Raw genomic sequence first — 16,493 nt, 5'->3', positions numbered from 1 at the left:
TGAGTTACTTGCCATCAAACTCGCCTTGGAGGAGTGGCGTCATTGGCTGGAAGGGGCTAACCATCCGTTTACCATCATCACGGACCATAAAAACCTTCAATACCTTCGAGAAGCCAAACGACTCAACCCCCGCCAAGCCAGATGGGCATTATTCTTCACACGTTTCCAGTTCAAGATAACCTACCGTCCCGGATCCAAGAACATTCCTGCTGATGCTCTATCCAGACAATTCTCCCACGATGCCGTGGTTGAGCCTGAAAACATCATTCCTTCAGATCTCATCGTTAGCCCCATCCAGTGGGACATTGACACCTGGATCCACGAAGCCACTCTCCAAGAGCCTGCTCCGCCGGAATGTCCAGAAGGTAAAATCTACGTACCCAGCTCCCAGCGTCAACACCTTCTGGACACAGTTCACCAGTCTCCGGGCTCTGGACACCCAGGTAGCAGACGGACCCTCTCGCTCATCCAATCTCGGTACTGGTGGTCCAGTATGACCCGGGATATCATCAGGTACGTCCAAAGCTGCTCAGTCTGTGCCACCTCTAATACTCCTCGTCATCTGCCCACAGGAAAGCTGGTGCCACTACCCATCCCGCAGAGACCCTGGTCCCATCTCGGGGTTGACTTTGTGACGGACCTCCCAGAATCTGAAGGTAACACCTGCGTGCTGGTTGTAGTGGACCGTTTCTCCAAGGCCTGCAAATTTCTCCCCTTGGCAGGCCTACCTACGGCTATGAACACCGCCGAGTTACTCTTCCAGCACGTATTCCGTCACTTTGGTCTCCCCGAGGAGATTGTGTCGGACCGGGGTCCACAATTCATCTCGCATGTATGGAAATCATTCTTCAAGTCACTTGGTGTTTCTGTTAATCTCTCATCAGGATACCACCCACAGACCAACGGCCAGACTGAGAGGAAGATCCAGGAGCTTGGACGTTACCTCCGGTCATACTGTTCCGCTGACCAACACAGCTGGAGCAGGTTCCTCCCGTGGGCCGAGTATGCACAGAACTCACTACGCCAAGAGACCACCGGACTAACTCCCTTCCAGTGCATACTCGGTTTTCAGCCGCCGCTGTTTCCCTGGACGGAGGAACCCACAAATGTTCCAGCTGTAGACTACTGGTTCCGAGAGAGCGAGAGAGTGTGGGACTCAGCTCATCAACATCTACAACGAGCCATCCGACGCCACAAGGAATTCGCTGATGTTCGTAGAAGACCCACCCCATTATACCAACCTGGAGACAAGGTGTGGTTGTCTACGAGAGACATCAGGCTGAGGTTACCGTGCAAAAAGCTGAGTCCCCGCTACATCGGTCCATTCGAGGTCCTGAGGCAGATCAACGAAGTGACATATCAGCTTCAGCTCCCACCCAGGTACAGAATCCATCCCACCTTTCATGTATCACTCCTCAAACCGTACTTTCCCTCTGCCACAGATAATCCTGGAGCTGAAGCTGATACCCCTCCTCCGGAGATCCTGGATCAACCTTACATCTACACCGTGAGTGAGATCCTGGATTCCCGACGTCGGGGCAACCGCCTGGAATATCTGATCGACTGGGAGGGGTACGGACCGGAGGAAAGATCATGGGTGGCCAGAGACGATATCCTCGATCCTCAACTTCTGACGGACTTCCACCAGAACCACCCAGAACGTCCTGCCCCTCGCGGTCGAGGTCGACCTCGACGTCGGAGAGGGGCGTCGGGAGCCGCCCCTGGAGGAGGGGGTAATGTCAGAGTTCTACCACAGCAAGATCCACCAACCACGCCCCCTGAAGACACACACACACACGTTCACTGTCACCTGATTACTAATTACTCACCTGGATCCAATCAGCTCCCCTATATATACCCGGACAGATTCATTCCTCGTTGTCTGATCTACCGATCACACCCCTGCATGCTCTTCCCATGGACTCTATGGTTTCCCGGTTCCATTGTTGGAATTACTTACCTGAACGCTGGACATCTCAGATAAGAACTCTTACCTCAATACCTGCTTCAATATACTTACCAAACCTGTTAATAAACTTACCTTTTATCTTATACATTCACCTCCGTCTCTGCCTCCCTCTGTGCTGTGACACAGTCGGTGTTATGTTGGAATTTACCTATTTTTCGGTGGTCTTTTGCAAATACTAGATTTATATAAGAAGGAGGAAACGATGGTGTATGAGACTCATGGTATGTCATGTCCATGTACTGAACTGTTATTATTTAACTATGCCAAGGTAAATTCAGTTTTCCATTCTATGGCACCTTTAACATTAGTTTATTAGCTCGCTATATATCCTAATTTGACTAGAAACAATGCAGACCGGAAATGCAAAGCATTCTTTCAGTTAAGAGTCGGACTTACTTCCGTGTTCAGGAAAAACCTCTATAGCAGTAATCATTGTAAACACATTATTACTACATTTATTATATTTTTATAGCCACTAAAGAACTATTGTGTGAAGGATCAGTGATGCCACAGGACTGAAGTTTGATGGAGCATCACTTAACCATTTCGCCCTGTTATTCTCCTTCTCTATCCTGCTTTCAGAACAAGAACCACCTGAAGTAATAAAGTGCCAGTTCTCAAGTATGATTACATCACAATTTGTTAATGTAATCTATAGATTGCTCCTGCTGACTATATCCAGTTTTTTATGAGGACTTCAGATGACCAGCACCTGTGAAGAGATGATGCCAACCCTTGAGAGGACTTCAGATGAAGCAGACTCTAAATAAACATACAAAACTGATAAATTTTCCTTGCATTGTAATCATCATGATCACATCATGCTTTAATTTGTTCATTGTTTCTGATTACATGACGTTACTTAACTGCATGATTTGTATAGCTTAATTTCAGAAAATTTCTGCCATATTAACATAATTTAAAACCGATACACTTGTTAACAGAACTCTTATTTGTAATGTAGATACATTCATTTTCTGTAAAGCCGCTAGAAACAATATGTATACTAAAAAGTGCCATACAAATAAAAGTAAATTGAACAAAACTTGATGCATCTTTCATCTTTTCTCCTCTCTAGATCAGTAGGGAATTCACTCTACTCTATGTGACTGGAGCACAGCAAACTGTAGTGGAGACTGTTCAAGGACAACATTCTTTATAGTTTATTATAGGGATGCACCGATCCGTATCGGCCGATCACTTGCGCGTTTTGTCAGTAAAGCCGGTTCTGTAATCAGCGGTAAATGCCATCAGGTGCGTGATTTCACGTTGAGCCGTATATACTACACACAGCCGTTGTTCACTGACAAGCTGCGCACATTCACACTGATAATGAACATTGATTTGCGCAGCTCGTCGGTAAACAACGGCTGTGTGTAGTATATACGGCTCAACGTGAAATCACGCACCTGATGGCATTTACCGCTGATTACAGAACCGGCTTTACTGACAAAACGCGCAAGCATGATCGGCCGATTCGTATCGGTGCATCTCTAGTTTATTATAAATGTCTAAATTGATTGCTGTAAATGAGTGCATAACAAATGTCAACATACATAAAAATTATGATTAAATGTATAAAAATGTTTTAAGTTGTTTTCAATTAAAATATACTACAAATATATATTTTAGATATTAATAATTAAGGGGTGCACAAGATTAAAAACATTAAACAAGATTAATTTTCACTCAAACTTAAAATATTTATACTTTTAAGACAATAAACTTAACATTTACCATGAGATCAGTAAAATGACAATGAACATTAAGATGTGATTGCACTTGACTAACGTAAAAGTTGTAAGAACACACGCACACACACACATATATTTATATAATTATATTTATATAGAGAGGCTGAAGTTACCTTAGTAACAGACCACAATGTCGTTTATATAGCAAACACGGACTTTTACCATGGTAACTTCAGCCTAAAATATGTTAACAAGGCAGGTGAGGATAGCTGACCACATTAATCCTCAAATATTAGCGGATTGTATCTTTTAAAAACAACACTTATACAACTACATATGTATATTACGTATACGTGTATACATTATTTTATAAATAATGTCAATAAATTATTTTATTGTCACTAAATACCAAAAAATCGCAGTTCTGTCTCTCTAACTCAGTGTATTCCGCTATGAACTTCCTTGAACTATTTGAGGCTTCGTGAATCACGTGACGATCGAGCGTTTTGTCTTGATTGACAGGAGTTCCGTCCAAACAGCAGCGACTACGCCGGTCACACAAAATACCTACCTTTTCCATTTTGACTGATTTGTCGTTGTGTTTTCTTGTTTGTCGTTGTGATTTCTGACTTGCTATTTTGTTTCCGGATTTGTTATTGTGTTTTATGGTTTGCCGTTTTGTTTTTAGATTTGATATTGCATTTTCTAATTTGTAATTTTGATTCTGGATTTGTTATTTGGTTTTCAGATTTGTTTTTTGTGTTGCGATTTGTTGTTGTGTTTTGCACTTCTCGGTCACCATAGTTTTCAGATCCAAGAATACTATCTCAACAGCCGTTTATGAGTACATGTCAACAGGAAAAATGTTAATGGTATTGCAAAATGTAGTGTTCGTATAAACAGAACTTTCAGAATCTGTAATCAGTTTGGATTGGAATTGAGGAATTTATTATTATTGTTATTATTATTATTATTATAAAGGCTATTCGTGTGAGCATGTTTAAATTAAAGGATTTATACTTCATTCATTTGATAAGCTACTCAACATAGGAAGAACAGCAATGCCAACTTACTCACCTAATGCAGTCTAATACACACATAGCTGAAGCGGACTGATATTGTTTTAAAGCGAGACTGAAAATAAACAGGGCAGTCTCAAATCTGTCCCAATGGCTCTGAATTAGAGTGTGCTGCAGTTCCATTTCTCATTATAGATTTACACTGAAAAATTGTGAGGCGCTGTATAGAGCAGGGGAGGGCTCAGGCTCTGTCTGCCCCCTTAGTATCATAATACATGCCTGCCGAAGCCTTAAATATTAATATATTCTTTATGCTTAAAATAGTCTAGAAAATCTAGAAAATAACACATTTACTATTTATTATTAATTCAGCCTATACATAGGTTTATGTTTTGGATGAATATTTTTGTGGGACTCTGCCCCACCTGCCCTGGCTCTGTGTATCATAAATGAGGTAAGGGTGTTACCGAAACCACATATTTGCTACATATGCGTATATGTAGAGTTGAGTGACTTTCTCACATTGCATGATGTGACAGAAATGTACTGGACAATTAGTTGTCTATTTAAACAGCGGGAGTTCCCCAAAGATGAGGTTGTGAGTCCTGAAATTTTACAGTTGTGAGTTTGGATATAGAATGCATAACCGAAGTGTGTGTGAATACTCAATGTCTCAAATGTCCAACTGGGCTGTCATTTCTAATCATTTTGATCACAACACTGGTATTGGTAGTATAGTTTCATTCAGTTTATAAAAAGTGTAAGGGTGGTAAAAGCAGTGTTGAAGTTTATATTTACAAAAAAAACAGCGACAACAATCCATTAGGGTAATCCTACAGACTTACCTCTTCCTCTAGTTTGAGGACTTTACTCTGAGCATTATTTAGAGCCTGCTCTAAGATCTCAATGTGTCGTCGCTGATCTTCATTGGCTGATCGAAGATTGGCCGCCTCTACCTCTAATTTTTCCAGATCTTTTAGGCTTTCTCTTCCTGAGGGGGGAAAAAAAAGTTGATTTGCTGCAGATGCACACAGCTTTAGGTGCATGCACTTTATAGTTAAACATAAACTCTGAATCAAACCCAAAGTAGACGGATAATATGTGACCCAGGACCACAAAACCAGTCACAAGGGTCAATTTTTTGAAACTGAAATTGAGATAATTTGATAGCTGAATAAATAAGCTTTCCATTTATGTGTGGTTTGTTATGATAAGACAATATTTGGCCAAGATACAACTATCTGATCATCATCTTAGCAATGCATATTACTAATGAAAATTTTAATTTTGATAGACTTACGGTAGGAAATTTACAAAATATCATACTGGAACATGACCTTTACTTTACTTTCTAATGATTTTTGATATAAAAGAAAAATCGATGCAATGTATTTTTGGCTCTTGCTACAAATATACCCGTGCTACTTAAGGCTGGTTTTGTGGTCCGGGGTCACATATTTATTGCAAGTGTTGTGATCCTGTTGAACTTAATCCAAACTGGGATGGAATTGTTTGGTTATGTCAACTTTATATTTTGTATTCATCTAGCTTTGTGTAACAGGCCACAATTGTACTTAGTATTGCTCTACTGTGTGGAAATCGGATGATTTAAGGTACACCTGTGCTTGCCCAAGACTGAGAGAAAAAAGATGGGCATGTACAGCATCTGACATGACATAAGTAATAACAAATGATGTTAACATGAAATTTGTCAAATATAAATCATTACTGTGATCTCACAATAATATATTGGAGCAAGAACACTGTTCTATGTTTTATGTACTCGCTCAATAATGTAATTTTAATTATACCCAGAGAGAGAGATTAGAGTGCAAGAGGGGAGGAGGTCCAGTACATTAAGAAAGGGAAGCAGGAAATGGTTTGGGTCGAGCTGCTAGACATATTTTTTACAGCAAGCAGACTTAACAAACAGTGTATAAAGCATTTTTGTGTAATGATGCAAGCATATTTGTGTGGTGATGTGCAATAAATGTAAAATCTCACTCTGTGAAAGATACAAGTGTCCATCATCTTGTTCCTTCGGCTCCTGACTGGCTAGCTGTTGATTGGCTGTTTCCAAACGGTCTGAAAAATGCATGGGAAAAAAAGATCTGCCACTGGACCCAAGAGCAACATATATATATATATATATATCAAAAAACAAATAAAATACTATAACTACCTACTCACAGTTGAGGAATATAATTTGATAAAATGCAGGCTCTAATCAAAGCATGGGTATTCTAAACAATCTCACCTCTCAAGTCTCTGTTAAAATCATGAAGACGCCTGATCTCCGCCTCTAGTTTATTCCTCATGGTTTTTTCCAGAGCATCCCGTTTGGATGAGCTCTTTACTAAACTCTCATGTGCCGCTGACAGGCGCAAAGTCTCTGCCTCCAACTGGAAATAGAGCATAAACTGTAAATTATACCATAGTATAAGCTTGCCAATGTTCTCCTGTCAGTGTGCTGTATTACAATCATACTGGGCAGTATCCCAACAATATTTTCATCACCACAGCCCCACGTTCCCATTATAGTTTATTTCCCTTATGAACTACTTCCTGTCAAATGTGTAATGTTACACTGTAATTTTCAATATTACTTTGCACAATTCCATTGTAGAGTAAATAGCCTGTAATAATGAGCAGTTTTGATTACTAGAACCCGAAATTCTGTTTCTTCTTTGCTTCTAGTATTATAAGATATACAGACAGGTGGACAGACAAACAGATAAGTACCTGCTGTAGTTTGCTGGCCTTCTCATTTTGCTTGTGAAGTTCTTGTCTAAGGCTTTGGTTCTCTTCTTTTAGGATCTCCAGCATCTGCTTGGTATGGTTTACCATGCCAAATGTTTCCCCTGGGAAAGGCTGTCCAAAAGGGGCCACACAAGAAAACAGCCCCTGGGTCACAGATCCAGTCTGAGCTGGAGGAAATGCCAGGGACTGAGATAGGGATATAGCCTGATACTGTTGCTGAGAAGCCTGTGAGGGCAGGATACAAGTCTCAGAAGTCATGGGACTGGTCTGTGTTTGGTGCTGTGATGTAGAAAAAGGGCACTGTCTAAAATACAGAAAGACAGTGAGTGAAATGTAAGAAAGAGAATGTGTTAGCACCTGTTTATTAATGCTGACAGGTAAAGTACTTTTTTTTTTCCAAATTTTACATTTTTCAAATTTAAAACAGTTTATTATACAGTGTACAATACACAGGAGTTTATTTTATGCTACTATAAATAGGCCACTAGTATGTCGTCTTACAGTATAAACAGTGAGCCACCTTAAAAACATTGTTTGTTTTAATGGTCCAACATGTCAGTGTTTGGCTCAGCCAATGACATGTAATAATCCTGTACCCAAAATAAGCGGTTTAAGGGAAAACCATTATTTTCGCAGTTCCAATTGGTGCTGCTAGTGGTGCAGAAATTACACAGTTCACCTTTAAGTGTATGTTACTGTTACCTTGCTATATTTCTAAGTGGCACTGTCTCCAACATGGCTGCCATCAAGGTATCACTGTTGAAGTGGCCATGTTCCAGAGAGTCTGAGTTGGAGTGTAATGGGGACGGAAGCATAGTCTGTACCTTGACCTTAAAGGGATATTCTGGGGGAGGACCTCTTTGATTCAGAGTCCACTGTGGAGAATTTAAGGGTGGTGGTGGAAGTTGTAGGGTACTCATGGAGGTCTTATTAGTTAGTGAGAGAGAATCTGCTGTATTATCAGCCCCACTAGGAGTAGTGTCTCCTGTGCAAGGTGAATTGGATGGTCCTACACTTTGCTTAGCTCCATTGTATTCTAGACTGAGTTGCATAATATTTTCACTTACAGAGCGAACATGACCCTGTTTCAACTCTGCCAGACCTTCATCACAAAGAACTGTACCACCAATGCCCTCTTGCTGGACCCATGATTGACCCTCCAAAAGGGCCTTCATGGGAACCGCTGAGAGAGAGGTGTAAGAAGACGAAAGTGAAGGAGGGGAAGAGAGTGAGTGTGTGTTAGAAAGTGATGGCAGACAGAAATGTGAGCTTGCAGGATTGTCAGACATTGTTGACAACTGCTGTATTTGCTGAACTGTGTCGTGTTGCTGATGACTTTGGTGGACAATGTTTTTATGGCCCTCTTTGTGAAAGTCCTGCTCCTGATTTTGTTGAAAATTGTTTGCAAGCTCATCTGGATTTTGAAGACTCTGGTGGCTATGGCCAGGGATTTGGGACTGAAGGTCCGTTGTACTTTGCTGCCCTCTGTAAAGCTGAGACTGGATCTTAGCCTCCTCATATGATGGAAGCTCCAGGATGTCAAACCCAGGCAAGGTCTGGGCAGCTTGGACTGCTCTACCTGCACCCTGGCTCACACCACCATTTTTTTCCATGGAGCTGCTGTCCACTTGATGCTCCTGACCTTGAGGTTCCTGTCGAGACTGAGACTGCAGAGGCATAAGCTGATATGAATGGGAAGCTTGACCCTCCTTTTGAAAGAGTAGGTTTTCTGTAGATGTGGGTTTGCTTGGCATCTGAGAACTGTTGTTTTCTACCACTCCTCTGATTCCACTTGCTCCGTATCTGAGATGTTCTTGCATAAGCCTGTGAAGCACGGTTCCAGATGCACTCTCCTCAGAACCATGCATGTCTGCTGCTGCACGGGTAGGCAAAGGGTAGCACGGATATGTTCAGATGAATTGGATGATGTTATCTGCAAAAGGAAAAGGGTCAAATAATTATTCCAATACTGTTTCAAAAACATCAAAAATAACTTGTGAAAAATTATAATTCTATATAATTAATATTTACTTCTCACTTAAGATAATATATTTAAAAGAAAATAATAATGCTTATAGACATGGACATAAGTAGACCCTGGCAACGGGGCTATAGTCCTGCATGTTTTTAATACAAATTTCAAACACAAATTTTCCAGCTTCATGTGGAGTATTTTAGCTAGCATCAGTTTATTATTCTGGCAGACTCTAAAAAAGGTGGTTCTTTGAAGGTTTTTTACACATAGTTAGAACCATTTGATCCTAAAGAATCCTTGTGTGAGTTTTTATTCCCGTTTTTTAAATTTACAACTGTCAAAGCCACCTCCTTACTGATTTTCTAGAGTTCAACCATCCAACTACACAGACTGTCATCACACACTCAGCAGGTAAATTATATAATTCCCAAAATGTCTATACATTTTAACTTACGAATTGTAAGAAGCTGCCACTCAAAATATCCACATAATGATGGACATAAAGATCACAGAGGGATTGTGAAGATATTTCACTATTGCATTGTCTTCATTGCATCTATTTTTGTGTTTCTATATATTTCTTTATGTATTTATTCATGTTTAATGTGAATTATTATGTGTTCATGTTTTCAGCTAATAACTGTTCTTAGAGCACTGTGCTACAATCCCTTATGTCAATGAAATAAAAGTAGGCTACCTAATTGACACAGCTTGACATTTTTTTATGCAAAACCCTATTAGAGGCTACAAGGTATTATAGGACAAGGCAGACAGAGGGGTAAAAAGAAAAATAATAAACCGGGCTTAAAAAAATATATAAATAAATTCAATCGGTTTACTCCGAGCAGAATCAGTATTTTAACGTTCCTTGCGTTCTATCTGTATTATTAACGTTCCGAAACCCATTTCAGTAGAAAAAAAAATACCGGTTAATAACGTCATATAGTACAGTAATAGTACAGCGTTTTCTATATATATCGGCTTGGGGCAGATTAAGGGCCCGCCAAGCCGAGGGTGAACTTTTAATTGAAACGAGGGAACCAATAGAGTCCTGCACGAGCCCAGCCCTGGCACGAGACGCCCAGGTCCCAGCCATACCCTTGGATTTTAATGGCAAAGTGGATAAATTTAGTTTCGTTTCTTTATTAAGTTAATTTAGAAATATGTTTGGAACATATTATGTTTGTTAAATTCAAGCTTTTGTATTTTAAAGTAACGACCAAGCGGCCAGCGACAACGAGTTGAGCATGTTTGATCAATTTAGCCGTCTCAAATCAGCAGGACTTGCCTAAAATAAAACATATAGACATAAAACACCTGATGCATTTCACAATATAAATTTAAACAATTAACCTAGATAAATGTGCGCTGTTAGATGCATATCCAATCGTTTGTGCTGATAGTGGAAGCTAAAACGCAGGACATGGAAACGTCAGCGCGATCACCTGCATTTTTTTTCTTAATAACAGTGGAAATCTAAAATACGCCATAAAGAAAACAAACACGTCTCTGTCTTGGGGAGGAGCGCTTCACAAAAATGACCCGAAACTCACAGACATCATAAATATACCCCCGCCCCCCATGAAAAACAGCAATAAAAAGTAGGCTTTAACTCAGTTATCTGGTTGATTTATGAGAAAAATAAAACAATGCTGGAAATGATTTACATGCTGCTTGATCTGAGGCGAATATAGTTATCTCACTACAAATTAAAGAGCGTAAAAACACATTTATTGTTTGCATTATTTTAGAAAACTGACCGAATTTGTAGGCTGAGACTTGCGTGCTACAAATAATAAATGGACTTGAAAACGTTAAATATTAGCCTATTTTCAAGCATTTCATAAACAAAACAGCTTGTGAATATTCACCTAACGTTACGAAAAACCAACAAGTTTACCGAGTTGGAGCCCATAATGATTGGGGGACCATACGCATTTTTTACATATGGGCCCGGGGCTGACTTGCTACGCCACTGGATGGTAATATAGACATACCACATACTATGTTGGAAAACGCACTGTTTCTATCACCACAAGATATTGTTCAAGGAGTCGCAACAAAGGAGATCTTTGATGTTTTGTGTTTTTGAACATTCATGTTTTAAATCTTTAGATTTTTAAAACGGTGTCTAAAATGTTTTATCAGGTAACTTAAAATGTGCATTATCTAATAACATGTAAATTAACTGGTATTATTATAATATTAACATTAGACTTAACTTTTTAAAACTTTTTTATTACAATATCTAATTTGACTGAATGAACTTGAATACAGTTGCTTACATGAACAAAGCAAATATTCAGATCGGATAAAAATACCTGACATCTACATTTTTTCCATTATATTCACAGTTTTTAAAAAGCAAACCAATTATATGAATAATGAAAAACAATATAACAGAAGCGAAATGACAGGAGGAGTTAACAGGGAAACGTACCCGAGAAACCAAAAATAGAACCACCAGATGAACTCCAGCATTACGTAGCCAGCTATTAAAACCCCCCATCGCAGACAGGAAGCACGAAACATTGCAAAACATTTAGATGCCTATATATCTAGTTAATGCATATATGTGCAGTCAGACATGAAAGGCTTTAAACGGGTATACTTTACTATGTAATGCATTGCATTTGAAAAGAAAACTTTTTCAGTAAAGTTTATCAGTAAAGAAACCCTGCTTGGCACATGCAGATTTCTAAACTGGTAAACATGAGTCACGCATCACATGTAACATTGATCACATCATCCGCTACATTTGAATCCACTGAGGAAACTTCGAAAAACATGACAGACAAGTTAGCAAAATTATGTATGCCATATTTACCCAGCGAGATCCGGACACGGATTACTCAATCTGTCAAAGGGGAGAGTTTTTGTAAGTGAATTTCCCGGCACTCTCTTTAGCTGATTGGAGCTCTGCTGCTTAACGCATTTGACTGACTCGCAACAATCATGTCCATTCACTGTGGTATGGCAGGAATGTGTGTGCTCGGACCGCTAGGCAACATGCGCTCCTGGGTCCTAGCACCAGTTTAGGATCTGGGGATACGCGTGGACATTATTTTTGCTTGACTTTCCAATCAGTGTATGGAACCCCTCCTCAGGGAATAAAACAATGTCAAATTAGTTTAAACTAATACAAATTAAAATGTCTAAAAATAGATGTTCAACAAGACAGAAGAGATTTAGTGAGGCTGCAGAGATGCATTTCCAAGATTTATTTTTATATACCATAATGCAGAATTCTAGAGATGTTGACTATTACTGATGTAGACAAAAACAAATTACAGAAGAGGAACAAAACTGGCTAGCTTTTTTTAATATCTGACATTTTTCAGCATCCGCTCAACATTTTAACAATAACCAAACATAGCTATGTTTGGTTATGCATATATGTTTATATTTATAACATATTATTTATTCAGTCTTATTATGATACCTTTAATTATGATTTGCCCCTTTTTATGATGATGGCTAAGCACCTGCCAATGAGAAGGACACCTCTCATTTTCCCTTATAATGCTTATAATTGTTATTCTCAGAGAGCCCATTTTTTCTTCATGCTAGTTATTATGCATATCCTTCCTCTCAACATATCACCCCAGCCACCCCACCCACACACCCAGGCCCCAGAATCCCCTCAAAAGCATCAAAGCTTCTGTCACCCCAGCAGAGACAAATAAAGCAGATGTGTCCTGAGTGTGATAAAGGATAGTGTAAATATTTTGGATGCCCTTGCTCTCCAGGTAAGAGGTAAATTCAACAGAGACCAGCTAAGGGTCATCGTCAATCATTATTGTCTGTGAGACCCAGCTAGGAATGGTATTGTTCTAAGAATGTTCAGAGAACATTATGCAATGTTCTGGTAATGTTTTCAGCAGTCTAAGTTTTATTTTAGTTCCCAAAATATTCTCCTAAAAGGTAGGATTACATTGTCTAGAAACATTCTAAAAATGTTTATTGATAACATTATTAGAACATTGTCCTCTAACATTCTAATAAATATTTAGGTAGGTAGCTTCCCATTGGACATTGGATGTGGACTCAAATGTTGCACAGATGTCAAACTGTGTTTAAGAGTAAAAACCCAACCTTTGTTTGAAGCTCCAACTTCATTAAATAACTCAAACAGCATTACCAGCTTCACTTATTAACCAGATTGATTTTATTCATACATTTACAAAAGGTCTTATTGAGATTAGCAGAGGTTTAGATGTTGATGTCTGTTTAAAAGTAATACTTTGGTTTGATGTCACTACTATGGTGATAAGAGTCTGCTTTAGTTGGGAAAATTGACTCGTGACTCTTTAATGGTCTTTTTTTTTAAAGCTGCTGTCGCTATGGTTGTGGCAAAAACAGCAAGAAAACGTGTGATTAGATCATGACCTTTGCTTGTTGATGGTTAAGATATCATCACGCAGTGATCTGATTTCATTCAGTCTAATACATGGTATTAGTTGCACATTATTTATGATAGCAACTATCAATTACTTATGATAGAACAAATGGTTCTACAGACTGAGATTCAGCAGGCTTTTAATCAGATAATTTAAATAAAAAAAAAACCTTCTTTGTCAAGATTCATGAACAATGTAGTTTAAAAATTACAGATAGAAATACAGATTATTTGAGTAGAACACTGCTGGATCTTATGCTGTTAAAACGCATTACTACAGTCACTAATATGAAATTAATAGCATAGATTAGTCTCCAGATGAGACCAGTTGATCCGATTACTACATGATGATAATATCTTTAACATCAGCAAGTCAAGAGTCAAACTGTCCAGCTAAAGCAAACACTTCTCACCATAATGGTGACATCAAACCAAACTATTACTTTCAAACAGACATCATCATCTAAACCTCTGTTAATCTCAATAAGAACTTTTCTAAATGTATGACAGAAATAAAGTAAATCTTGTTTATGATAAGTGAAGCTGGTAATGCCATTTTTGTAGTCATTCAATGACGCTGGGGCTTGACATCAAACAAAGGTTGGGTTTTTACTTTTAACCAAAATTTGATTTCCAAGCAATGTAAGTGCACATCTAGTGTGATGGGAAGCTTTATTAGAATGTGTGAGAATAATGTTCTAACAATGTAATTAATAAACATTTTTGAATGTTTTAGAGAATGTTATCTTACTTTTAGGAGAACATTCCCAGATCATGAACAATTTCTAGCTGTGGAAGTAATAGCATGAGACATGATGACATGGGAGATCACAGATCCAGTGGTAGTCACTTTAGATAATTTCAAATTGCAAGTCATGAGACCAAAAAGGAGTTGGTGGTGCAGGACCCTGTGAATCCTGCTGCAGGTGTTGGGCAGTCCATGATCAAAATTTTCTTTCTTTATTTTTGCCTGACCATCACACCAGGCTACAGCAGAGCCGTTTGATCTTCATTATACCAGTGTTGGGTGTAACGCGTTACTGTAATTAAATTACTTTTCACTGAAAAAGTAGAGTAACTGATTACTGTTCATTTTTAGGTATCTTAATTACAGTTACTTTTAATGTACTTGCGTTACTGTCATGATTCAGGCAGGAACACACGAACAACGACTTATAAAAAATAAAGTATTTAATAAATCCAACGGGAGACAGGCAGACACAGGAACACGGAGTGGTAACATTAAAGACCGACAGAATGCAGGGGAAAACACACACCTTAAATAGACAGACTGATTACAAACATCCAGGTGCCAACAATGAGGGAGAAACCAAAACACTCAGAACTGCGGGGGAAAATGGGAGAAACCAACATGAAAGTCCGGGGGTGTGACAGTTACATTGTAAAATAATTAAACTCGCTGAATATCATTATTTAATTTCATTAATTAATCGTCTAAAGGTAACAGTAAACTCTGCCGCTTTAAAATCGTTGTAGTGCAGGTGAACGTGATTTCTCCCCAGTTTGCTGCATAGTCGTATTCTTAAAGCGGAAGATATCGGACTCGGCTGAAGCGAGTGGCTGTTTTACGAAATGGAAATATTCCCATCACTTCAGTTTTCTGAAACAAGCAGACAAGAACATTACAGTAATATGTAAGCTATGTCCTGGGGAGAAAAAAAAAACTATCGGCCGCTGTCAATAGCATGAGTAATCTACTGAGGCACCTGACACACTGTAAAAAACAACCTATAGAATCTACTCAATAAAATGAGGTAAACTGATGTAACAATTTGCACTCAATTTGTTTGGGTAGATTCTATCCTATATATCTGAGTAAAGAATACCTGAATTTAAGAATCTACTCAATAAAATGGGGTAAACTGATGTAACAATTTACACAGTTTGTTTGGGTAGATTCTATCCTATATATCTGAGTAAAGAATACCTGAATTTATCAGCTAAGAAAAACAAAAAAAAAAGTAGGTAAAGTCTACACAGCAAAAAGCGCAGTATTAAATGAACTCTCCCGGGAGTTTATTTGAGTCCATACTCAGAGTGTTAAAATCAACACTGAAGCAGTGTCAAAGCTAATCAGGTAATTAAGTGATTCATTGAGTGGTGATTGAAAATGATTGAAGACACCAAATTTTTTATGTCACCATTATAGTGGTCAGTGTTAGCATTAGTTGGGCTCTTGACCTATAGCTTTTTAGCATTAAGTTTTGTTTAGCTGTTTAGCTAAACCAGCCAGACAAGCTAAAGAGCAAAAGTCATGCAGTGGTGATAATTCTGGTTTAAAATAAGCTTAATTTGAGCCACTGGAATCGTTTAGAGTCTAGTCTTTCAGTTCTATATTCTTTGTTTATTACAACTGCATTGGGGTTTCACAGCAGCAAAAAATAATAAAGCTTTTTTTTTTATTGGCATTTTTACAAGCTCCTCTGATCAAAAAAAATTTAAAAGTTGCTCTTTTAGGCACACACAGACATCAGGAATCAGCATATGAATCTCAACAATGGTGACAAACAGCATATTCAGAAACAGATCAACTCTAAACATCACGGAAATAATCAGCTCATAATTTATTCATGCCGCAATGCATGATGGGAGACACGGATGAGTTTTGATTGGCTACAACATACGTTTTTGATGGTCACCATTGTTGTGATTCTCA

At 38.7% G+C, this 16,493-nt stretch overlaps 1 protein-coding gene across 2 annotated transcripts in view; it reads right to left on the bottom strand.

The window, feature by feature from the left end:
• amotl1 (angiomotin like 1) overlaps nucleotides 1-16,493 on the bottom strand; it is an 83,817-nt gene that overhangs the window by 47,469 nt on the left and 19,855 nt on the right. Inside the window, exons 1-6 of one of the 2 annotated variants that reach the window (XM_073818099.1) lie at nucleotides 12,245-12,379; nucleotides 8,145-9,375; nucleotides 7,425-7,746; nucleotides 6,940-7,084; nucleotides 6,687-6,767; nucleotides 5,528-5,673 (exon numbers count right to left, since the gene is read on the bottom strand). In XM_073818099.1, coding sequence (XP_073674200.1) covers nucleotides 5,528-5,673; nucleotides 6,687-6,767; nucleotides 6,940-7,084; nucleotides 7,425-7,746; nucleotides 8,145-9,310 — 1,860 coding nt within the window. In that variant the 5' untranslated portion in view covers nucleotides 9,311-9,375; nucleotides 12,245-12,379. Of the gene's footprint in view, nucleotides 1-5,527; nucleotides 5,674-6,686; nucleotides 6,768-6,939; nucleotides 7,085-7,424; nucleotides 7,747-8,144; nucleotides 9,376-12,244; nucleotides 12,380-16,493 lie in introns of those variants that run through there. The other variant, XM_073818098.1, reaches the window with a different exon arrangement.

This window comes from Garra rufa, chromosome 14, assembly GCF_049309525.1.
Source record: "Garra rufa chromosome 14, GarRuf1.0, whole genome shotgun sequence".
NCBI classification, from domain to species: domain Eukaryota; kingdom Metazoa; phylum Chordata; class Actinopteri; order Cypriniformes; family Cyprinidae; genus Garra; species Garra rufa.
This window is presented reverse-complemented; position numbering and strand designations above follow the sequence as displayed.